Below are 15042 nucleotides of genomic sequence, written 5' to 3' on the forward strand. Positions count from 1 at the left end.
AGTGGTAAATGAGGGACTCCTCCTTAAGGCTCCTCTTATATAGAATGTATGAAGGGAAAGATCTGTACTAGCTGTTCAGGGATGTAAGGTATTGCCACTATAATCGATGGACTTTTTGATGCCTTAGCGGGCTAGACAAAGAACTTTGGTGTTTTTTTTTTTATTTGTTTGTTTGGCTGAGGCATTTGGGGTTCAGTGACTCGCCCAGGGTCACACAGCTAAGAAGTGTTAAGTGTCTGAGGCCAGATTTGAATTCAGGTCCTCCTGACTAGGGCAGGTGCGTATCCACTGCACCACTGGCTGTCCAAAAGAAATTTGTTTTAATAAAAACTTATTATGTTTGTATAAAGAAACAGTTTTTAGACAAGATTTGGATAGTTTTAGATAGAAAAAAAGTATCTGATGTAAATCCTTTGTGAGGGATGTAGAATGGGGCCTCGCTTGTGTGTGCATGAGCACAGGGCAGGGGAGGGGGTAGCGTAGTGTTAGAAAGAGGCAGAAAAGTATCCGTCCAGGTCCAGTTTGAAGGTTTTCATTGGTCAGTTACTCCACATGAAAGACTCTAAAAAGAGCATTATCCATACAATAGAGTCATGAAATCCTTGCCTGAAGCTAGAGGCCATCTAGTCCAACCTCCTCATTTTATGGAGACCCAGGAAAGGGATGTTCCAGGGGTCATTTGAGCTCAGAGCCTCTGATGCTGAATCTAGTGCCTTTCCCTACATCACATTGTCTCTAAGGTAACAATAAACTGATAACCCCTGACTTTCTTGGCATCCCCACTTTGTTCTACTTTTCCTTCTCCTGCAGGCTCTGGGAGGGGAGCTGAAGTTCTCTCTCTTTGAATTTGAGCTTCCTTTAAAGAGTTAGGAACCCAAAGGCATCTTCTGCAAAGTTGTGCAGGATCCTGGGCCACAGGCAGACTCTGGCGAGCTCACCCAGACACCCACAGGACCTGGCTTCTGGGGCACTGTGCCCTGCAAAAAGACCAGCTGGCCCCCAGCCCTGAACCGGTCCCAACTTCCTCCTAGGAATGGCAGTTTTTAAGTTCAGCCTGAGAAGGGATGGATGGGGGCAGGAAAGCGTAGGGGGCTGGGAGAAGCTTTGTTGTTGCCCAATTGTGCTCGACTCTCCCCAATCCCACAGACCATAGAGTGAGGAGCTCTTCTCTCCTCCATTATCTCCTGAAATCTGTCCAAGCTCTTGCTTGTGCTTTTACACCGCTGCCTACCAGTCCCACCCTCTCCTGTCCCCTTCTCATTTGCTTTTAACCTTCCCCACCATTTGGGTCTTTTCCAACGAGTCCTGCCTTCTCATCGACCAAAGTGTTTAAGTTTTGTTGTTGTTGTTCACTGGTTGCAGTCACATCTGACTCTTCATGAGCCCATTTGAGGTTTTCTTGGCAGAGATAGTAGAATGATTTTGCTCTATTTCCTTCACCAGCTCATTTTACAGATAAGGAAACTGAGGCAGAGTGATGTTATGTTATGTGCCCAGGGTTACATAGCTACAAAGTATCTGAGGCTGGACTTGAACTCAAATCTTCTGGATTTCAGACCTGGTGCTCTATCCACCACACCACTGACCGCCCCGATTGATTGGATCTCCTTGCTGTCCTTTCAAAAGTCTCCTCTAGCATCACAGTTTAAAAGTTTTGCTCTTCCAGTGTTCAGCTCTCCTTATGGTCCTCATACTCATACACTGCTATTAGAAAAATCATCAGCAAGAAGATGTGTTTTCTTTCCAAGGAGCAAGCGTCTTTTAATTCCACGACTGCAGTTACCATCTGCAGTGGTATTTGAACTCAAGAATATAAAATCTGATGCTACTTCCATTTCTTCTTTCTCTGTTTGCCAGAAAATGATGGAAGCAGTTGCCAAAATCTTAGGTTTTTTGTTATTATGCTTCAAACCAGCTTTTACTCTTTTCTCTTTCACCCTCCTCAAGAAGCTTCATAATTCTTCCCCTCCTGCCATCAGAATGGTACCATCTGCATATCGGAGTGTACTGATATTTCTTCCTGGCAAACTTAATTCCAGCTTTTAACTAATTTAGTCTGGCATTTTGCTTGATGTATTCTGCGTATTAGTTAAATAAACAAAGTGATAATAAAGTCTCTTGTAATACCCGCTCTCCAATCTTAACTTAGTTCCACGTTCAGTTCTAATTATTGCTTCTTGACTCACATACAGGTTTCTCAAGAGACAAGGGAGATGGTCTGGTACTCCCATCTCCTTGGGGACTTGCCACAATTTGTTGTGATCCACCCAGTCAGAGGTTTCACCAAGTAGATGTTTTTCTAGAACTCCTGTGTTTTCCCCATAATCCAATGAATGCTGGCAGTTTGGTCTCTGGCTCCTCTGCCTCTTCGAAAGCCGGCCTGCTCTCTGGGTCACATACTGCTGAAGTCCAGCTTGCTGACATGTAAAATGAATGCGCTTCTTCAGTAATTTGAACATTTCTTGGCGTTGTCCTTCGGGATTGAGACATAAACTGATCTTTTCCAATCCAGTGGCCACCGTTGTGTTTTCGGAATTGCTGGCACATTGAGTGCAGCACCTTAACAGCAGCGTCTTTGAGGATTTTAAATAGCTCAGCCGGAATTCCATCACCTCCGCTTGCCTTATCGTTAGCAATGCTTCTTAAGGCCCATTTGACTTCATTCTCCATGATGTCTGGCTCTGAGTCAGTAATTGTAGCATGGTGGATATTGGTGATGTTAAGATCTTTCTCATTTATTTCTTCTCTATGTCACTTTTTCCTAATCTCTTCTTCCTTTAAATCCTCACTATTTTTATCTTTTATCATGACTCTTTTCACATGAAACTTTCCCTTGATAGCTTTAGTTTTCTTGAAGAGATCTCTTGTCTTTCCCATTCTTTTATTTTCCCCTATTTCTTTGCATTGCTTATTTAAGAAAATCTTGTCTTTCTTTGCTCTTCTCTGGAATTCTGCATTCAGTTGGATCTGTCTTTCCCTTTCTCCTTTCCCTTCCACTTAACTTCCTTCCTCAGCTACTCACAAAGCATCATCAGACAGCCATTTTACTCTCTTGCTCTTCTTTTCTTTGAGATCTCTTTGTTGTTGCAGCTGCCTCCTGCACAATATTCCAAACCTCTGTCCGTAGTTCTTCAGACGCTCTTTCTATTAGGTCTATTCATCTTAAATGTATTCATCACCTCCACTTCATAATTATAGGCTATCTCAGCATAGTCAGGAGGTTTCCCCCACTTTCTTCAATTTAAGTCTGAATTTTGCCATAAGAAGCTCATGATCTGATCATCAGTCAGCGCACGTCTTGTTGTAATTGATTGTACAGAGCTTCTTCATCTCTCCCCTACACTGCAAACGAGGGAAACAGTCTGATTTTGACATTGACCATCTGGCAGTGTCCGTGTGTAGAGTCCCTTTTTGGTTTGTGGAAAAAGTGTTTGTTACGACCAACAAGTTAACAAAATACTATTAGTCTCTGCCCTGCTTCATTTTGTAGTCCAATGTCAAACTTGCCTGTTATTCCAGTTACCTTTTAACGTCCTACTCTTTATAAAACTGACCAACTTGGGCCTCTTTGGCAACAGTGGTTGAAGTCTAGCCTTGTGTTACTGTGATGTTGAATGGACTACTTTGGTTTAATTAGAACAGATATTATTTGATTATTTTTTAGATTATACCCCAGTACTGCTTTTCTAACTCCTTTGCTAACTATCAGGTTTACCCCCATTTTTTCTAAAAGATTCTTACCCATAGTAAGTAGTACGTGATGTAGTGATTCCCCCCTGAATTAAATTCACCCATTCCCATCCATTTAAATTCACCGACGTCTAAGATATTGATGCTTATCTTTCCATTTCCTCTTTGCCTACATCTTTCTGGAGCTACTTGTAGTTTAGCCTCTGTTCTTCCCCAGTAGAGTCTTAGACATTTTCTGACTTAGGGGGCTCACCTTTTGAGGTTTTATATATATATATATATATATATATATATATATATTATCATTTTTGTACTGTCCATGGGGTTTTCTTGATAAAGATACTGGAGTAGTTTGCCATTTCCTTCTCCGGTGGATCTCCTCTTTTTCTCAGACATTTCCACTCTGACCTTTCCCTCTTGGGTAAAAGCATAGAGTCCCATTGTGTTAGACAAGCCCCTCTGCCATGGCAAGAGGGTGATCCCAGAGATGGGAGGGAAGATTGGCAAAAATTTTTCTTCGTTTCTTAAGAGGAGGCTACTTGGGCTCTGCTGATCGGCTGAGGCAGGGTTTAAAACTGGCCCCACCGTAGTTTTTTGTTCAAAGCGGAAGAATAAAAACTCTTTAAGAGAGTTTTCTGGGATGCTTAACTGACTTGCCCGGCGTCATGTGGGTCCTATGGGTCAGAGGCTGGATCAGGGGGTAGCCAGTGCTTTCTGTGTCCCTCATACAAAACAGCCCCAGACACTGAAAAATGAAAATAGCTGTGAGCTCTGGGTAAGAGATTAGAGAAAATGAGAAGCCTTTCGGTTGGGTTCAGAGAACCAGCATCACAAGGACAGCGTGGGAGAGGGGGGCTTAGACAGTAGTTCATCTTTCCTGGCCTCAGTGTTCCTAGTTTGTAACTTGAGGAGGATTCCTCCCCGATGTCACAACTAATGGATTTGTGTCAGGGGATTTTCCAGATGGGAAGTCTGGGTTTCTTCTCATTTCTTCAGAGGGCAGGAAGGCAGGCTCCTTTAGAACTGGTCCCTCACCAGAGTGCCAGTATAGTAGACAGAAGAAAAAGCACTGGCTAGAAGCGGAAGACCTGAGTTCAAACACCACCTCTGAAACTTTCTACCAATATGTCCCTGAGAAAAACCACTTGAGCTCCCTGGGCTGATGGCCTTTAAGGTCCCTCCAACCTCTAATTCTAGGCTTCTGTAAATCATTCCAGATCTCTGGGACTCAGTTTCCTCATCTATAAAATGGGGAGGGAAGGTGGGGCTGGTCCAGAGGGCCTCTGAGGTCCCTTCTAGTGGGGGAGCTGTGGTCCCAGAACTCATGTGAATGCAGGAGGGAGATTCCTTGCAAATCTGAGTTTTTCTCTGCTGAGTCCTCTCACCCCCCCCCAAGTCTGTTCCCTGTCTGGATAATGGGGCACAGGGGCATGGGGGAGGGCCGGCCTGAGTCAGGACCTTTTGACCCAAATCCCGATTCCCTCTGTCCCCTGGGCTTCCAGCTCACTCTGCTGGTGGTGCAGGTCAGCATCCTCTACTACGGGGGCCATCTCGTCATCTCGGGCCAGATGACCAGCGGGAACCTCATCTCTTTCATCATCTATGAGTTTGTTCTGGGAGACTGCATGGAGGTGAGCACGGGGAGAGCGGGCCGAGACCGTGGGCAGAGTGGGCGGCAGGATGACCCACGGATGGGGAGGGGTCAGCTGAAGGAATGGCAAGGAGCCTTCAGTCTGAGGAGGAAAAAGTTGGGGCACCAGGGATGCAAGAGCCACGTTTCTGCATGTGAAGGGAGGGACCAGCCTTGTCTCCCTGAGCTCCTGGGATGGAAGCAGAAGCCCCCGAGGAACATGGGCCCAGAATCAGCAAATGCCTCCTAGCAAGGGCAGCTGTCCCACAGAGGTGCACCCTGGCTCCCTGTGGCTCTCCCTCTTGTCAGATATGGCTGTGAGGATTCTCATTGAGGAAGGGGCCAGGGGAAATAAATGGCTGCCGAGGGCCCCCCTCATCTCCAAAGCTGAAAAAGCTGCGAGTGTGCCCGAGGGAAGGGGGAAGGCGGAAGGCAGCCCCATGGGGACACTGATGGGGCAGAGTTTCTTACCCCCAGCTCCTTCCCATCTCCCCATGGGTTTAGGGGTGGGGGCCACAGCTTCCCTTCTCGCCCCCCCGTGCTCAGCCTCTGTACCCCCTTGGCCCACAGGGATGGGACTCCCAGAAGTTACTAGGTAGTAATTTGGGGGGAATGGGATGGGAATGGTTTGTGTCTCTCCAGTCAGTCGGCTCTGTCTACAGTGGCTTGATGCAGGGGGTAGGAGCAGCCGAGAAGGTGTTTGAGTTCATTGACCGGCAGCCGACCATGGTGCATGATGGGAGCCTAGCCCCCGATCACCTGGAGGGCCGCGTGGACTTTGAGAACGTCACCTTCACCTACCGCACCCGTCCTCACACGCAGGTCCTGCAGGTGAGCCAGAGAGCCCGGGGACAGCGATGCTCCCGGTGGGAGACCAGGAGGGCCGAGGCCTTTGGATCCGTGGGTAGAGAAGCAGAGACCCCCAGAAAGTCAGGGGCTTCAGTAACGTCCTACACATCGCACTCTCTCCCTCCTCACTCTTCCCTGTGTATACCTCTCTGTTATCTGTTACCATGTGGAACCTCCCCCTCCCCCCCCACCCAGAACACAAGGTCCTTGGGGACAGGAGCATTTCCCACCCAGCCTGGGTCTGACATGTGCTGCTGGCTCGGAGGGTCTTTCCCACTTCCAGAAGAGCCATTTCCTAAGGTCCCGCCCACGCTGGCATTTTGTGCAGTGGCCCTCCCTAGCGAGGAAGGGATGGGGACAAGGCCCAGGAGTCAGGAGCAGGCAGAAGCAGGGCCCTCTTAGTGCTGAGGAAGAAGCCTGGGGCCTCGGGAAGGTGGATGGGGGAAGGGGGCTGTTGGGAGGTAAGGCGAGAGGCTTCCAGGTTTCCCAAGCATGAGGGTCCTCAAAGTGACCACCCTGAGAGGGAGGTGCTAACTCTGGGTGACAGACTGCACGGCTGGGCTTAGAGTGGGGGAATCAGATTCACCAAGTATAATATCAAGTCTTCAGCTTGGATTCAGAAAAACCGTGTCAGAGGTTCAAGATGGGGGAGACACGGCCAGGTAGCAGTTTGTCTGAAAAAGTTCTGAGGGTCTTAGTGGCCCCCATGCTCCATTTCAGTTAATTGTGGGCTATGGCAGCCAGGCTGCATTGGGAGAGTTTGGCGTCCAAGCAGAGAAGGGCCTTATTTCCCGCCCTCTGCCTTTGGTCAGACCAGATCTAGAGTCGGGTTCAGCTGAGAAGGGCAACGAGCTGGACAGTGTTTGCCACAAGAGACTGAGTCCACTGGAGAGTACGCAGGCGAGGGCTGAGCCCAGGACTTGTCTCCAAGCCCTGGAGAGACTGGCGCGATTCCGCTTGGGCCCAGAGGCCTGACCCAGGAGCCGTTGGCTGGGACTGGGGAGACCAAGTCAGTCTGGCTGCCAGGAAGCAGAGGGGGAGCAACCCCAGAGTGCCCCGGGCTGCTCGTCCCCGGAGATCTCGGGAGGATCTGGGCTGGGGACCTCTGAACCCTTTCTAGCCCCAGTGCTCGGGATGCTGCCTGGGAGGGGGACAGGGGATGTCCCTCAGCACGTGTTTGTCTCCCCGGCAGAATGTGTCCTTCACGCTCTCCCCGGGGAAGGTGACAGCCCTCGTGGGGCCCTCAGGGAGTGGGAAGAGCTCCTGCGTCAATATTCTGGAGAACTTTTATCCCCTGGAGGAGGGCCGGGTGCTGCTGGATGGCAAGCCCATCAGCTCCTATGACCACAAGTACCTACACAGAGTGGTAGGTAGGCCAGGGTCCTGGGGCAGTGGGTGGGAGTGGGCAGTGGTCAACAGGACCACTAGGACCTCAAGATCATCATTCTCAATAGAGGGCAAACAGCGCAGCCTCAGCACTCTAGCGCCTGGCCCGTCTTAGGGTTTCAGTTGCAGACTGAGCTGCATTTCCAGCAGTAGACTGCAGGCGCTCAATAAATGTTTATGTGATAGATGGGCCTGACCGTTATCCCCTGGGCGGGGGCAGCCGGACCTCCCTCGTAGCCTGTACGTTTTCCAGACTCCTCAGAGTCGGTTTGTGGTCGGGCGGAATGGGGGGACGGAGGCCGACTCAGCCATCCTGTCCGTGTCCCCCCGCAGATCTCCCTGGTGAGTCAGGAGCCTGTTCTGTTTGCTCGCTCCATCACAGACAACATCTCCTACGGGCTGCCCACGGTGCCCTTCGAGATGGTGGTCGACGCGGCCCAGAAGGCTAATGCTCACGGCTTCATTATGGAGCTACAGGACGGCTACAACACAGGTAGGGCTCTGGGGGCTGGGAAAGGCGCCCCCCATGCTCACACATGGAGGGCTCCCCAACTGCCTTCCTGGCCCAAGAATGCCGCCCCTGGAGCAGAATTCTCAGGGCAGGCAAGTGCCTGTGTCTTGAACACTCACCATCTATGTGCCCGGGACAGTCTCCGGACTTAATCCATTAAATTGTAAGTTCCTTGAGGACAGCAATTGTCTTTGGACACTGTGTATTGCCAACACTTAGCGGAGGGCCTGGCACACAGTAGGCACTTACTTAGTAAATGTTTATTGAATTGAATTATCTTTTCTGAGCCTCAGTTTTATCATCTGTAAAATGGGGACATAATACCTGTGGCACTTAGCTCATAAGACGTCACAAAGATCAGATAAAATGTCCAGAAGCACCATAGAAATGTCAGTTGTTGCTCTTCTTGCCAAATTCTTTTTTGGGCTTCTCTGTTTATAACTTTTTTCATGCAATCTCCATTTCTAAATGTAGACTTCCCTTTCCCTTACTCAGCCAGTCGTCCCTTGTAACAAATATTAAGAAAGAAAGAAGGGAAAAGTAGTTCTGTATAGTTAACCCCTCCCCCCATCTGCTGAATATGACAGAGCCTGCAGTGTTCTACATCTCTCCCCAGCCTGCCCCCACTGCTGCAAAGGGGTGGAGCAGAATTTTCTTATTTTGGGTTGGTCTTTATGTTCATTTTTTAATTTGAATTTTATAATTTTTCCAATTAGCCTTTGTTTTCTTTCTCTCACTTTCTTATGCTCTCTTTTCTTTTTTCTTTTCCTCCCTTCTCTTCTCCTTCCTTTTCTCTTCACCCTAGCCCCATCCTCCTCAATATTTTCATTTTCCCCCATCGGAAAAAAAAGAAAGAAGAAAAAGAAAGCCCTAATGACATGTTCATAGTCAAATAAAACAAATTTCCATATTGGACATGTCCAAAAAAATCTATCCTGAAAAAATCCACCCTGATCCTGTTGTTTCACTTTGGGGAGATAGGTCCTACTGCTTCCTCCTCCATCTTCTTGCATCCTGGTTGGTCTTTGCATTGATCAAATCCTTCAGTCTTTCCGAGTTGTTTTTCTTTCCTTTTTTGAACTTTTTTTTATTTAAAGAAACAGAATAGGGACAGCTAGGTGGGGCAGTGGATAGAGCACCAGCCCTGAAATCAGGAGGACCTGAGTTCAAATCTAGTCTCAGACACTTAAGACTTCCTCTATTTGTGACCTTGTCACTTAATCCCAATTGTTTCAGCAAAAACAAAAACAAAACAAAACAAAAAAAGAAACAGAATAAGAAAAAAGAAAAATAGAAAAGAAATACAAAACAAAATAAAACATAAGAAAAGAGAACATTATCATGTGCCCAGCAGAACATCAAGGAGAATTCAAAATATGAATTCAACATATTCATTCAAAATAATTTCAACAAATTACCAGTTCAAGAAAGCATATATATATATATATATATATATATATATATGTTAGGAGAAGAAATTATGTTCATGAATGACCATCTTTTCTTAACTTTCTTGTAAATTGTTCTTTTATTCTCTGCTGCACATTTTTTACTTGATTCTTTTTCCCCTTTTCATTCTCCCCATCCCCAAGCAAACTGTTAAGCAAGGATATATTTATGTGTACATATGCAGATATATAATTCACATACATATACATACACCCCACCCCACATACACATGTCTTTTCTAACCCTGCTGACTCTGCTTTAATTCTGCCCCATACCTTGCCTTGCTATTACTTAACCTCCCCCCACCCATGGATTCCACTCATCTTCTCTCACTCTTTGCTTCCCTGTCTGCCCAGCCTCCTCCCTTATTTCTTTATAAATTTTGGAGGGTGTTATACCCTTCATGGTATATGTGTAGTGTTGCCTAGTGAACCCATTCCCGATGTGAGTAGAGCCCCCCTCCCTCTTTGTCTTTGTATCTATCCTTTCTCTGCAACTCATTTGTACAACATAATTACCATTTTAACCTTAACTCTGCCCTAATCAGTCTTTTGTGCTACCTTGTTATTGATATCAATCTTAAACTTATGGTATATATTTCCCATGTAAAAAAACATAAACAATTTATTGAGTTCCTTGAAACATCTTTGATATTGGCTCTTAATATGTTGAGTTCCTTGAAATTCATCTTTGATACTAGTTCTTATATGTTAAATTTTCTATTAAGTTTGGGTTTGGTGTCCATCGAATGTCCATTTTTTCTCATTCAATATTATAGATAATTTTGCTGGATGTGATATTTTTGGCCACAGGCTCAGTGTTTTTGATTATCAGTAGATATGATTCCAGGACCAGCGCTCTTTTATTGTGACTGTTGATAAGTCTTGTACAATTCTAATTGTAGTTCCAGCATATTTGAATTGGCTTTTTCTTGTTTCTTGCAAAATTTTCTCTTTGATAAGGGGATTTCAAAATTTGGCAGTAATATTTTCCACAAAGGATCTTGTTGAGGTGGTGATTGGTGAATTTTTTTTCTGCTTCTACTTTCTCCTCATGTTCTCTCACTCTAGGACAATTTTCTTGGATTATTTCTTGCATTATTATGTCAAGGTTCTTTTTTTGGTCACAACTTTCAGGCAGTCCAGTTATCCTTCTGTTTTCTCTTCTTGATCTGTGTTCTCCAGATCTGTTGTTATTCTTAGAAGATGTTTCACATTCAATTCTATTTTTCCATTCTTTACAATCTGTCTAGTTATTTCTTAGTCTCTTACCAACTTCACTAGCTTCCCCTTGCCTGATTCTAATTTTCAAAGAGTCATTTTCATCTTTGAGACTTTGTATCTGCTTTTCTAGTTGGTTAACTTTTTTTTTTCATAATCTTGAGTTTTTTGGATGTCTTTTAGTTTTTATTTTTTGTTTAATATCTCAATATCTCTCATCTGATTTTTAAATTCTTTTTTGAGTTCTTCTACAAATTCTCTCTGGGCAGGGAGTAGAAGCTTTTTTTACTTCAGTGACCTCCTCTGAAGATGAACCCCATCTTCCCTGTTCCCATAAGAAGTTTCTATGACTGGGTTCTTCTTTGCCAATTCCTTTTTTTTAAATAAGAAGTCCTAGTATAAGCACCTCTAATCATGAATTGGGGGGATGGTGCTTCTAGCTTCCCTTCAGCTGTTCCCTATGATATGGAACCCCAAATCAAGAGTTCCCCCCTCCTGCAAGTGCCCACAGCCAGCAATGTCCCTGCCCCCTCTCTCTGTACTCACCGGATGCTTCTTCCTTCTGGCCCAGCACAGTTCAGCAGCACAGTAGGGCCTGATGTTCCTGCTCCATGAAGGTTCCCTCAGTCTTCTTGAACTCAGACCCCAACTCCACACACAGTCTGTGAGGTTCCTGATGGGGCTCTGGCGGGCCTTAGGGCTCCCCACTGGGTGTTTTTTAGGAGTCCGGAGTCCGGAGCTGTGTGTTAACCCCAGCCTGAGGTCTTTCTTCGGATCTTGGGTTGGACCAAGCCTTCTTGATTTCTCACCAGTCTTTGTTCTCTGAGGTGCAAATTTGTTCTAATTGTGAGGAAATCGGGAGAGCTTGGAATTTATGGCCCTGTTCCTCCAGCTTCCCAGAATCCTCCCCCCAGAGTATTTTCTCTGGGGAACTTGTTGCTGTACAAATGGTGGGGCTGCTTACTCCACTGCTCTCAGTTCATAGGCTCTTCCCAGTCTTGAGGTGAATCATCTGAGCCTTGGGAGCCTCCAATAATAATTCTTTTCCCTTTGTGTTTTGTAACCCTTGTTTTGTCCTTGGCTCTCACTCTGCATCTCTCCCTCCCCCACCCCCCACCCCGAGTGGAAGTGGGGCTTCCCTTGCTTCTCTGAGTTCCTCGTGCAGCGCACTCTATCAGTACAGTACACGGTCCTATAGATGCTAGAGCAGCACAGACCTTCCCCAAACAGGGATTGGCAACATCTTGAGAACATACAAGAGGAGGGGGGACCATTAAGGGGCTGACGCTGAAAAGGGGACTAGCTTTCACCAGCGTTCTTCTTGGCAAGAGGTAGTTGGAGCTACTGCCCAGGGTGGGTGGCCAGTAGTCACCGAGGGGGGAGGGCCTTGGGTCAGCCCTGGGGAGGGTCCTGAGCAAACGTTGTTTCCTGCCACAGAGACTGGAGAAAAGGGAGCCCAGCTGTCTGGTGGTCAGAAGCAGCGAGTGGCCATGGCCCGAGCCCTGGTCCGGAACCCGCCGGTCCTCATCCTGGACGAAGCCACCAGTGCCCTGGATGCAGAGAGTGAATACATGGTAGGTGGGAGCGGGCCAGGCCCAGGCGGGCTCCTCCTGCCTCAGGCGTCCCTTGTACTTTTGTGTAAAGAGCATGGCTACGGGTGGGAAGCAGAGGGTCCTTGACTTCCTCTGTGAACCTGTCTCCCCAACTGTGAAGTGGAGGGGCGGGGATTAAGAGAAGGAGCACAGAGTGCTAGGGAGGGCACCGAACTTGGCATCCGTAGGGGGCCCTCAGCTGGCTGTGGGACCCTCAACATGTCATTCACCTCATACAGCCTCAGTTTCCCCAAGAGTGAAATAATTGAATTAAATCACTTCTGAGGGTTTTTCCAGCTTTAGAGCTAAGCTCTATGCTCCCAAGTCACTCAGTTTTGCTTTCTGTACAATGAGGGGGTTTGAGCCTGGAGGATAGCTGATATAGTGGGTAACAGTCAAAATTCAAAAAGATATCGCTAGGCTAGGTCATTTGACTGAATATAAGAAGGTGACACTGAGTAAGGATAAGTACAAGGTGGTGTACTTGGATCAAAAAGAAATCAACATCATAAGCACAGGATAAGGGAGAAATGATATGCTATATGAATCCTGAAAAAGATCTTAGGATCTAAGCGGACCACAAGTTCAAGGTGCATCTCAGAAGTCTATGTTGGCCAAAAGTGACCCTGTTCTGGAGGGGGGGGGGGGGCTTAGGAGCAGCTCAGCTCTGGCAGGGAGCAGGGGGTCAGTCCCCCATCCTTGTTGAGCCTGGGCCCCACTCCTTAATAAAGAGACTGACAAGCGGGATGGTATCCAGAAGAGAGAGCCAGGAGGGTGAAGGACTGTGGGTCTGACTGTCTCAGGAGGGAACCTCAGGCTGGGAGGCGGTGCGGAGGCAGATGGGGCTGGGAGAACGTGTGGAAGGCCGGAGCTGCCCAGAGGGTGCCTGGGTGGGCGAGCATCGTGGGGACATGCAGCTGGGACCCCTTTGTGGGCTGGCGGGTCACGGAGGCTCGTGCCCGGGTTCAGATTCTGGGATCCAGGGGATGAGGCGGTGCCGCCGGCCGGTGCCCGCTGTGCCCCCGGCCTGTGCCCCCCGGCCCGCCCCCGCGCCCCCGGCCCCGCCTCAGGCCGCCTTCCCCGCTCCCTCCCGCAGATCCAGCAGGCGATCCACGGCAACCTGCAGAAGCACACGGTCCTGATCATCGCCCACCGCCTGAGCACGGTGGAGAAGGCGCACAGCATCATCGTGCTGGACAAGGGGCGCGTGGTGCAGCAGGGCACGCACAAGCAGCTGCTGACCCAGGGCGGCCTCTACGCCAAGCTGGTGCAGCGCCAGATCCTGGGACTGGAGGCGGGCACGGGGGACGACAGCGGGGGCGGCCGGCCCGAGACGATGCGCTTCCCCCCCGGCCACCAGGAGCCCCCGGACGGGCACAGCGAGGCGCCCAAGGCGTGAGGCCCTCCTCCCCGCCCCCCACCCCCGCCCCAGCATGGGAGCGGGGCCGCGCCGGCAGAGGCACCGAGGGAGGCCCGGGGCGGACTCTGCCGGGCCGGGCCGGGCCGTCTCACTGAGGGCAGAGGCTCGGCCCCCTCCCAAGGTCAGGGCCCGCCTCCCGGTGAGCCCGTTCCGCTTCATGCTCCCCTCCTCACCTCCCCCCGCCCCCCCTCCCCAGCCCCCCGCCCCCTCCCGCCGGCGCCTCTGGGCTGGGCTCCTGGCAGAGCCTGGAGGAGCTCCCCGTCCCGGGCCCTGCCCCCCACCGCTGCCCCGGCAGGACCCCGCGGGCCGTCTCCCAGGGGGCCCACGGGGGCCGAGGTTTCCCTGGGCCTTTAATCCTCGGGCCCCCGGCTGCTCCCCGGTGCGGCTTCCCTTTGTTGTTCCTTAAAAATCATCTCTCCATTAAATCGTGAGGAAGGACTCTGGGTGAGCCCCCTGAGAAATGCCCCAAGCCTGCCTCCCCTCCCCCCTGTCCCCCCCTCGGGGCCGTCCCCAGGCTGCCCCGCCCTCGGGCCCCAGGGGCCGGGGGGGGGGGGGGGAGGGGGGCAGCCCCTCCCTTTGTCCCCGCCTGCTGAGTGAGGAGAGGGTCCGAGGAGCGGCCACGGCCCGGCGGCCCCTGACTCCCGCCGTGTCCTCCCCCCTCCGGCCGCCCACGCCAGGCCCGTCTCACTGTGAACCGCGCGAACCTTAACCCTGGGGAGTGAGGGGCCTTGGGCGCCGGGCCCAGGGCAGAGCCCGGCACTGCCTTGAGGGGCTGGCGCCCATCTCCAGCACTCTGGCCCCGCCCGTGCCGGCGGCAGCCTCCTCCTCTCCTCCGGCCTCGGCTGTTCGCGGCCCTTCCGGTTGTGACGTTCTGTTCCCTCGGTTCGCAGGGCTGCCGGGGGTCGGGGGGCTCAGCCTGTTTGCGGGCTCTCTCGGACCCTCGGGGGCCTCCTCTCAATAAAGTACTACCTCTGTCCCTCCAGCCGCCCGCCGCCTCCTGCCTCCGTCCCTGCTCGGCCCCATGGATGCGAGGCTGGCGGGGGCACCTCCCGGCCCCCCCGGATGTTTCCCAGTACTCCATGCAGCCCCTTTCTGCAGTCCCCTCCCCCCCATCCCAGCCCCCAGGGCTGCCGAGAGTAGGGGGCCCTCTGGGCCCAGTCCTGGGGGAGGGGGGGAGGGGCTGTAGGGCCAAAGCTTCGCTCGGGAGAAGCCCGGAGGGCCGCTCCCCCGGCTCGCCCGGCCAGCTGGCCCTGGTGCCCGTTACCGGGCCCGGCTCCCGTTAGGTGGGCCTGGGG

At 50.4% G+C, this 15042-nt stretch overlaps 1 protein-coding gene across 7 annotated transcripts in view; it reads left to right on the plus strand.

Moving 5' to 3' along the window:
* Window positions 1–14729, plus strand: part of ABCB9 (ATP binding cassette subfamily B member 9) — a 46664-nt gene extending 31935 nt beyond the window's left edge. For 5 of the 7 annotated variants that reach the window (XM_031948475.1, XM_031948473.1, XM_031948476.1 and 2 more), the window contains 6 exons: window positions 5193–5321; window positions 5963–6151; window positions 7362–7535; window positions 7889–8048; window positions 12173–12309; window positions 13424–14729. In XM_031948475.1, coding sequence (XP_031804335.1) covers window positions 5193–5321; window positions 5963–6151; window positions 7362–7535; window positions 7889–8048; window positions 12173–12309; window positions 13424–13726 — 1092 coding nt within the window. In that variant the 3' untranslated portion in view covers window positions 13727–14729. The remainder of the gene's footprint in view (window positions 1–5192; window positions 5322–5962; window positions 6152–7361; window positions 7536–7888; window positions 8049–12172; window positions 12310–13423) is intronic. The other 2 variants (XM_031948478.1, XM_031948480.1) reach the window with 2 other exon arrangements.
* Window positions 14730–15042: the final 313 nt, after the last annotated feature.

This window comes from Sarcophilus harrisii, chromosome 1 (genome assembly GCF_902635505.1).
Source record: "Sarcophilus harrisii chromosome 1, mSarHar1.11, whole genome shotgun sequence".
Lineage (NCBI taxonomy): Eukaryota > Metazoa > Chordata > Mammalia > Dasyuromorphia > Dasyuridae > Sarcophilus > Sarcophilus harrisii.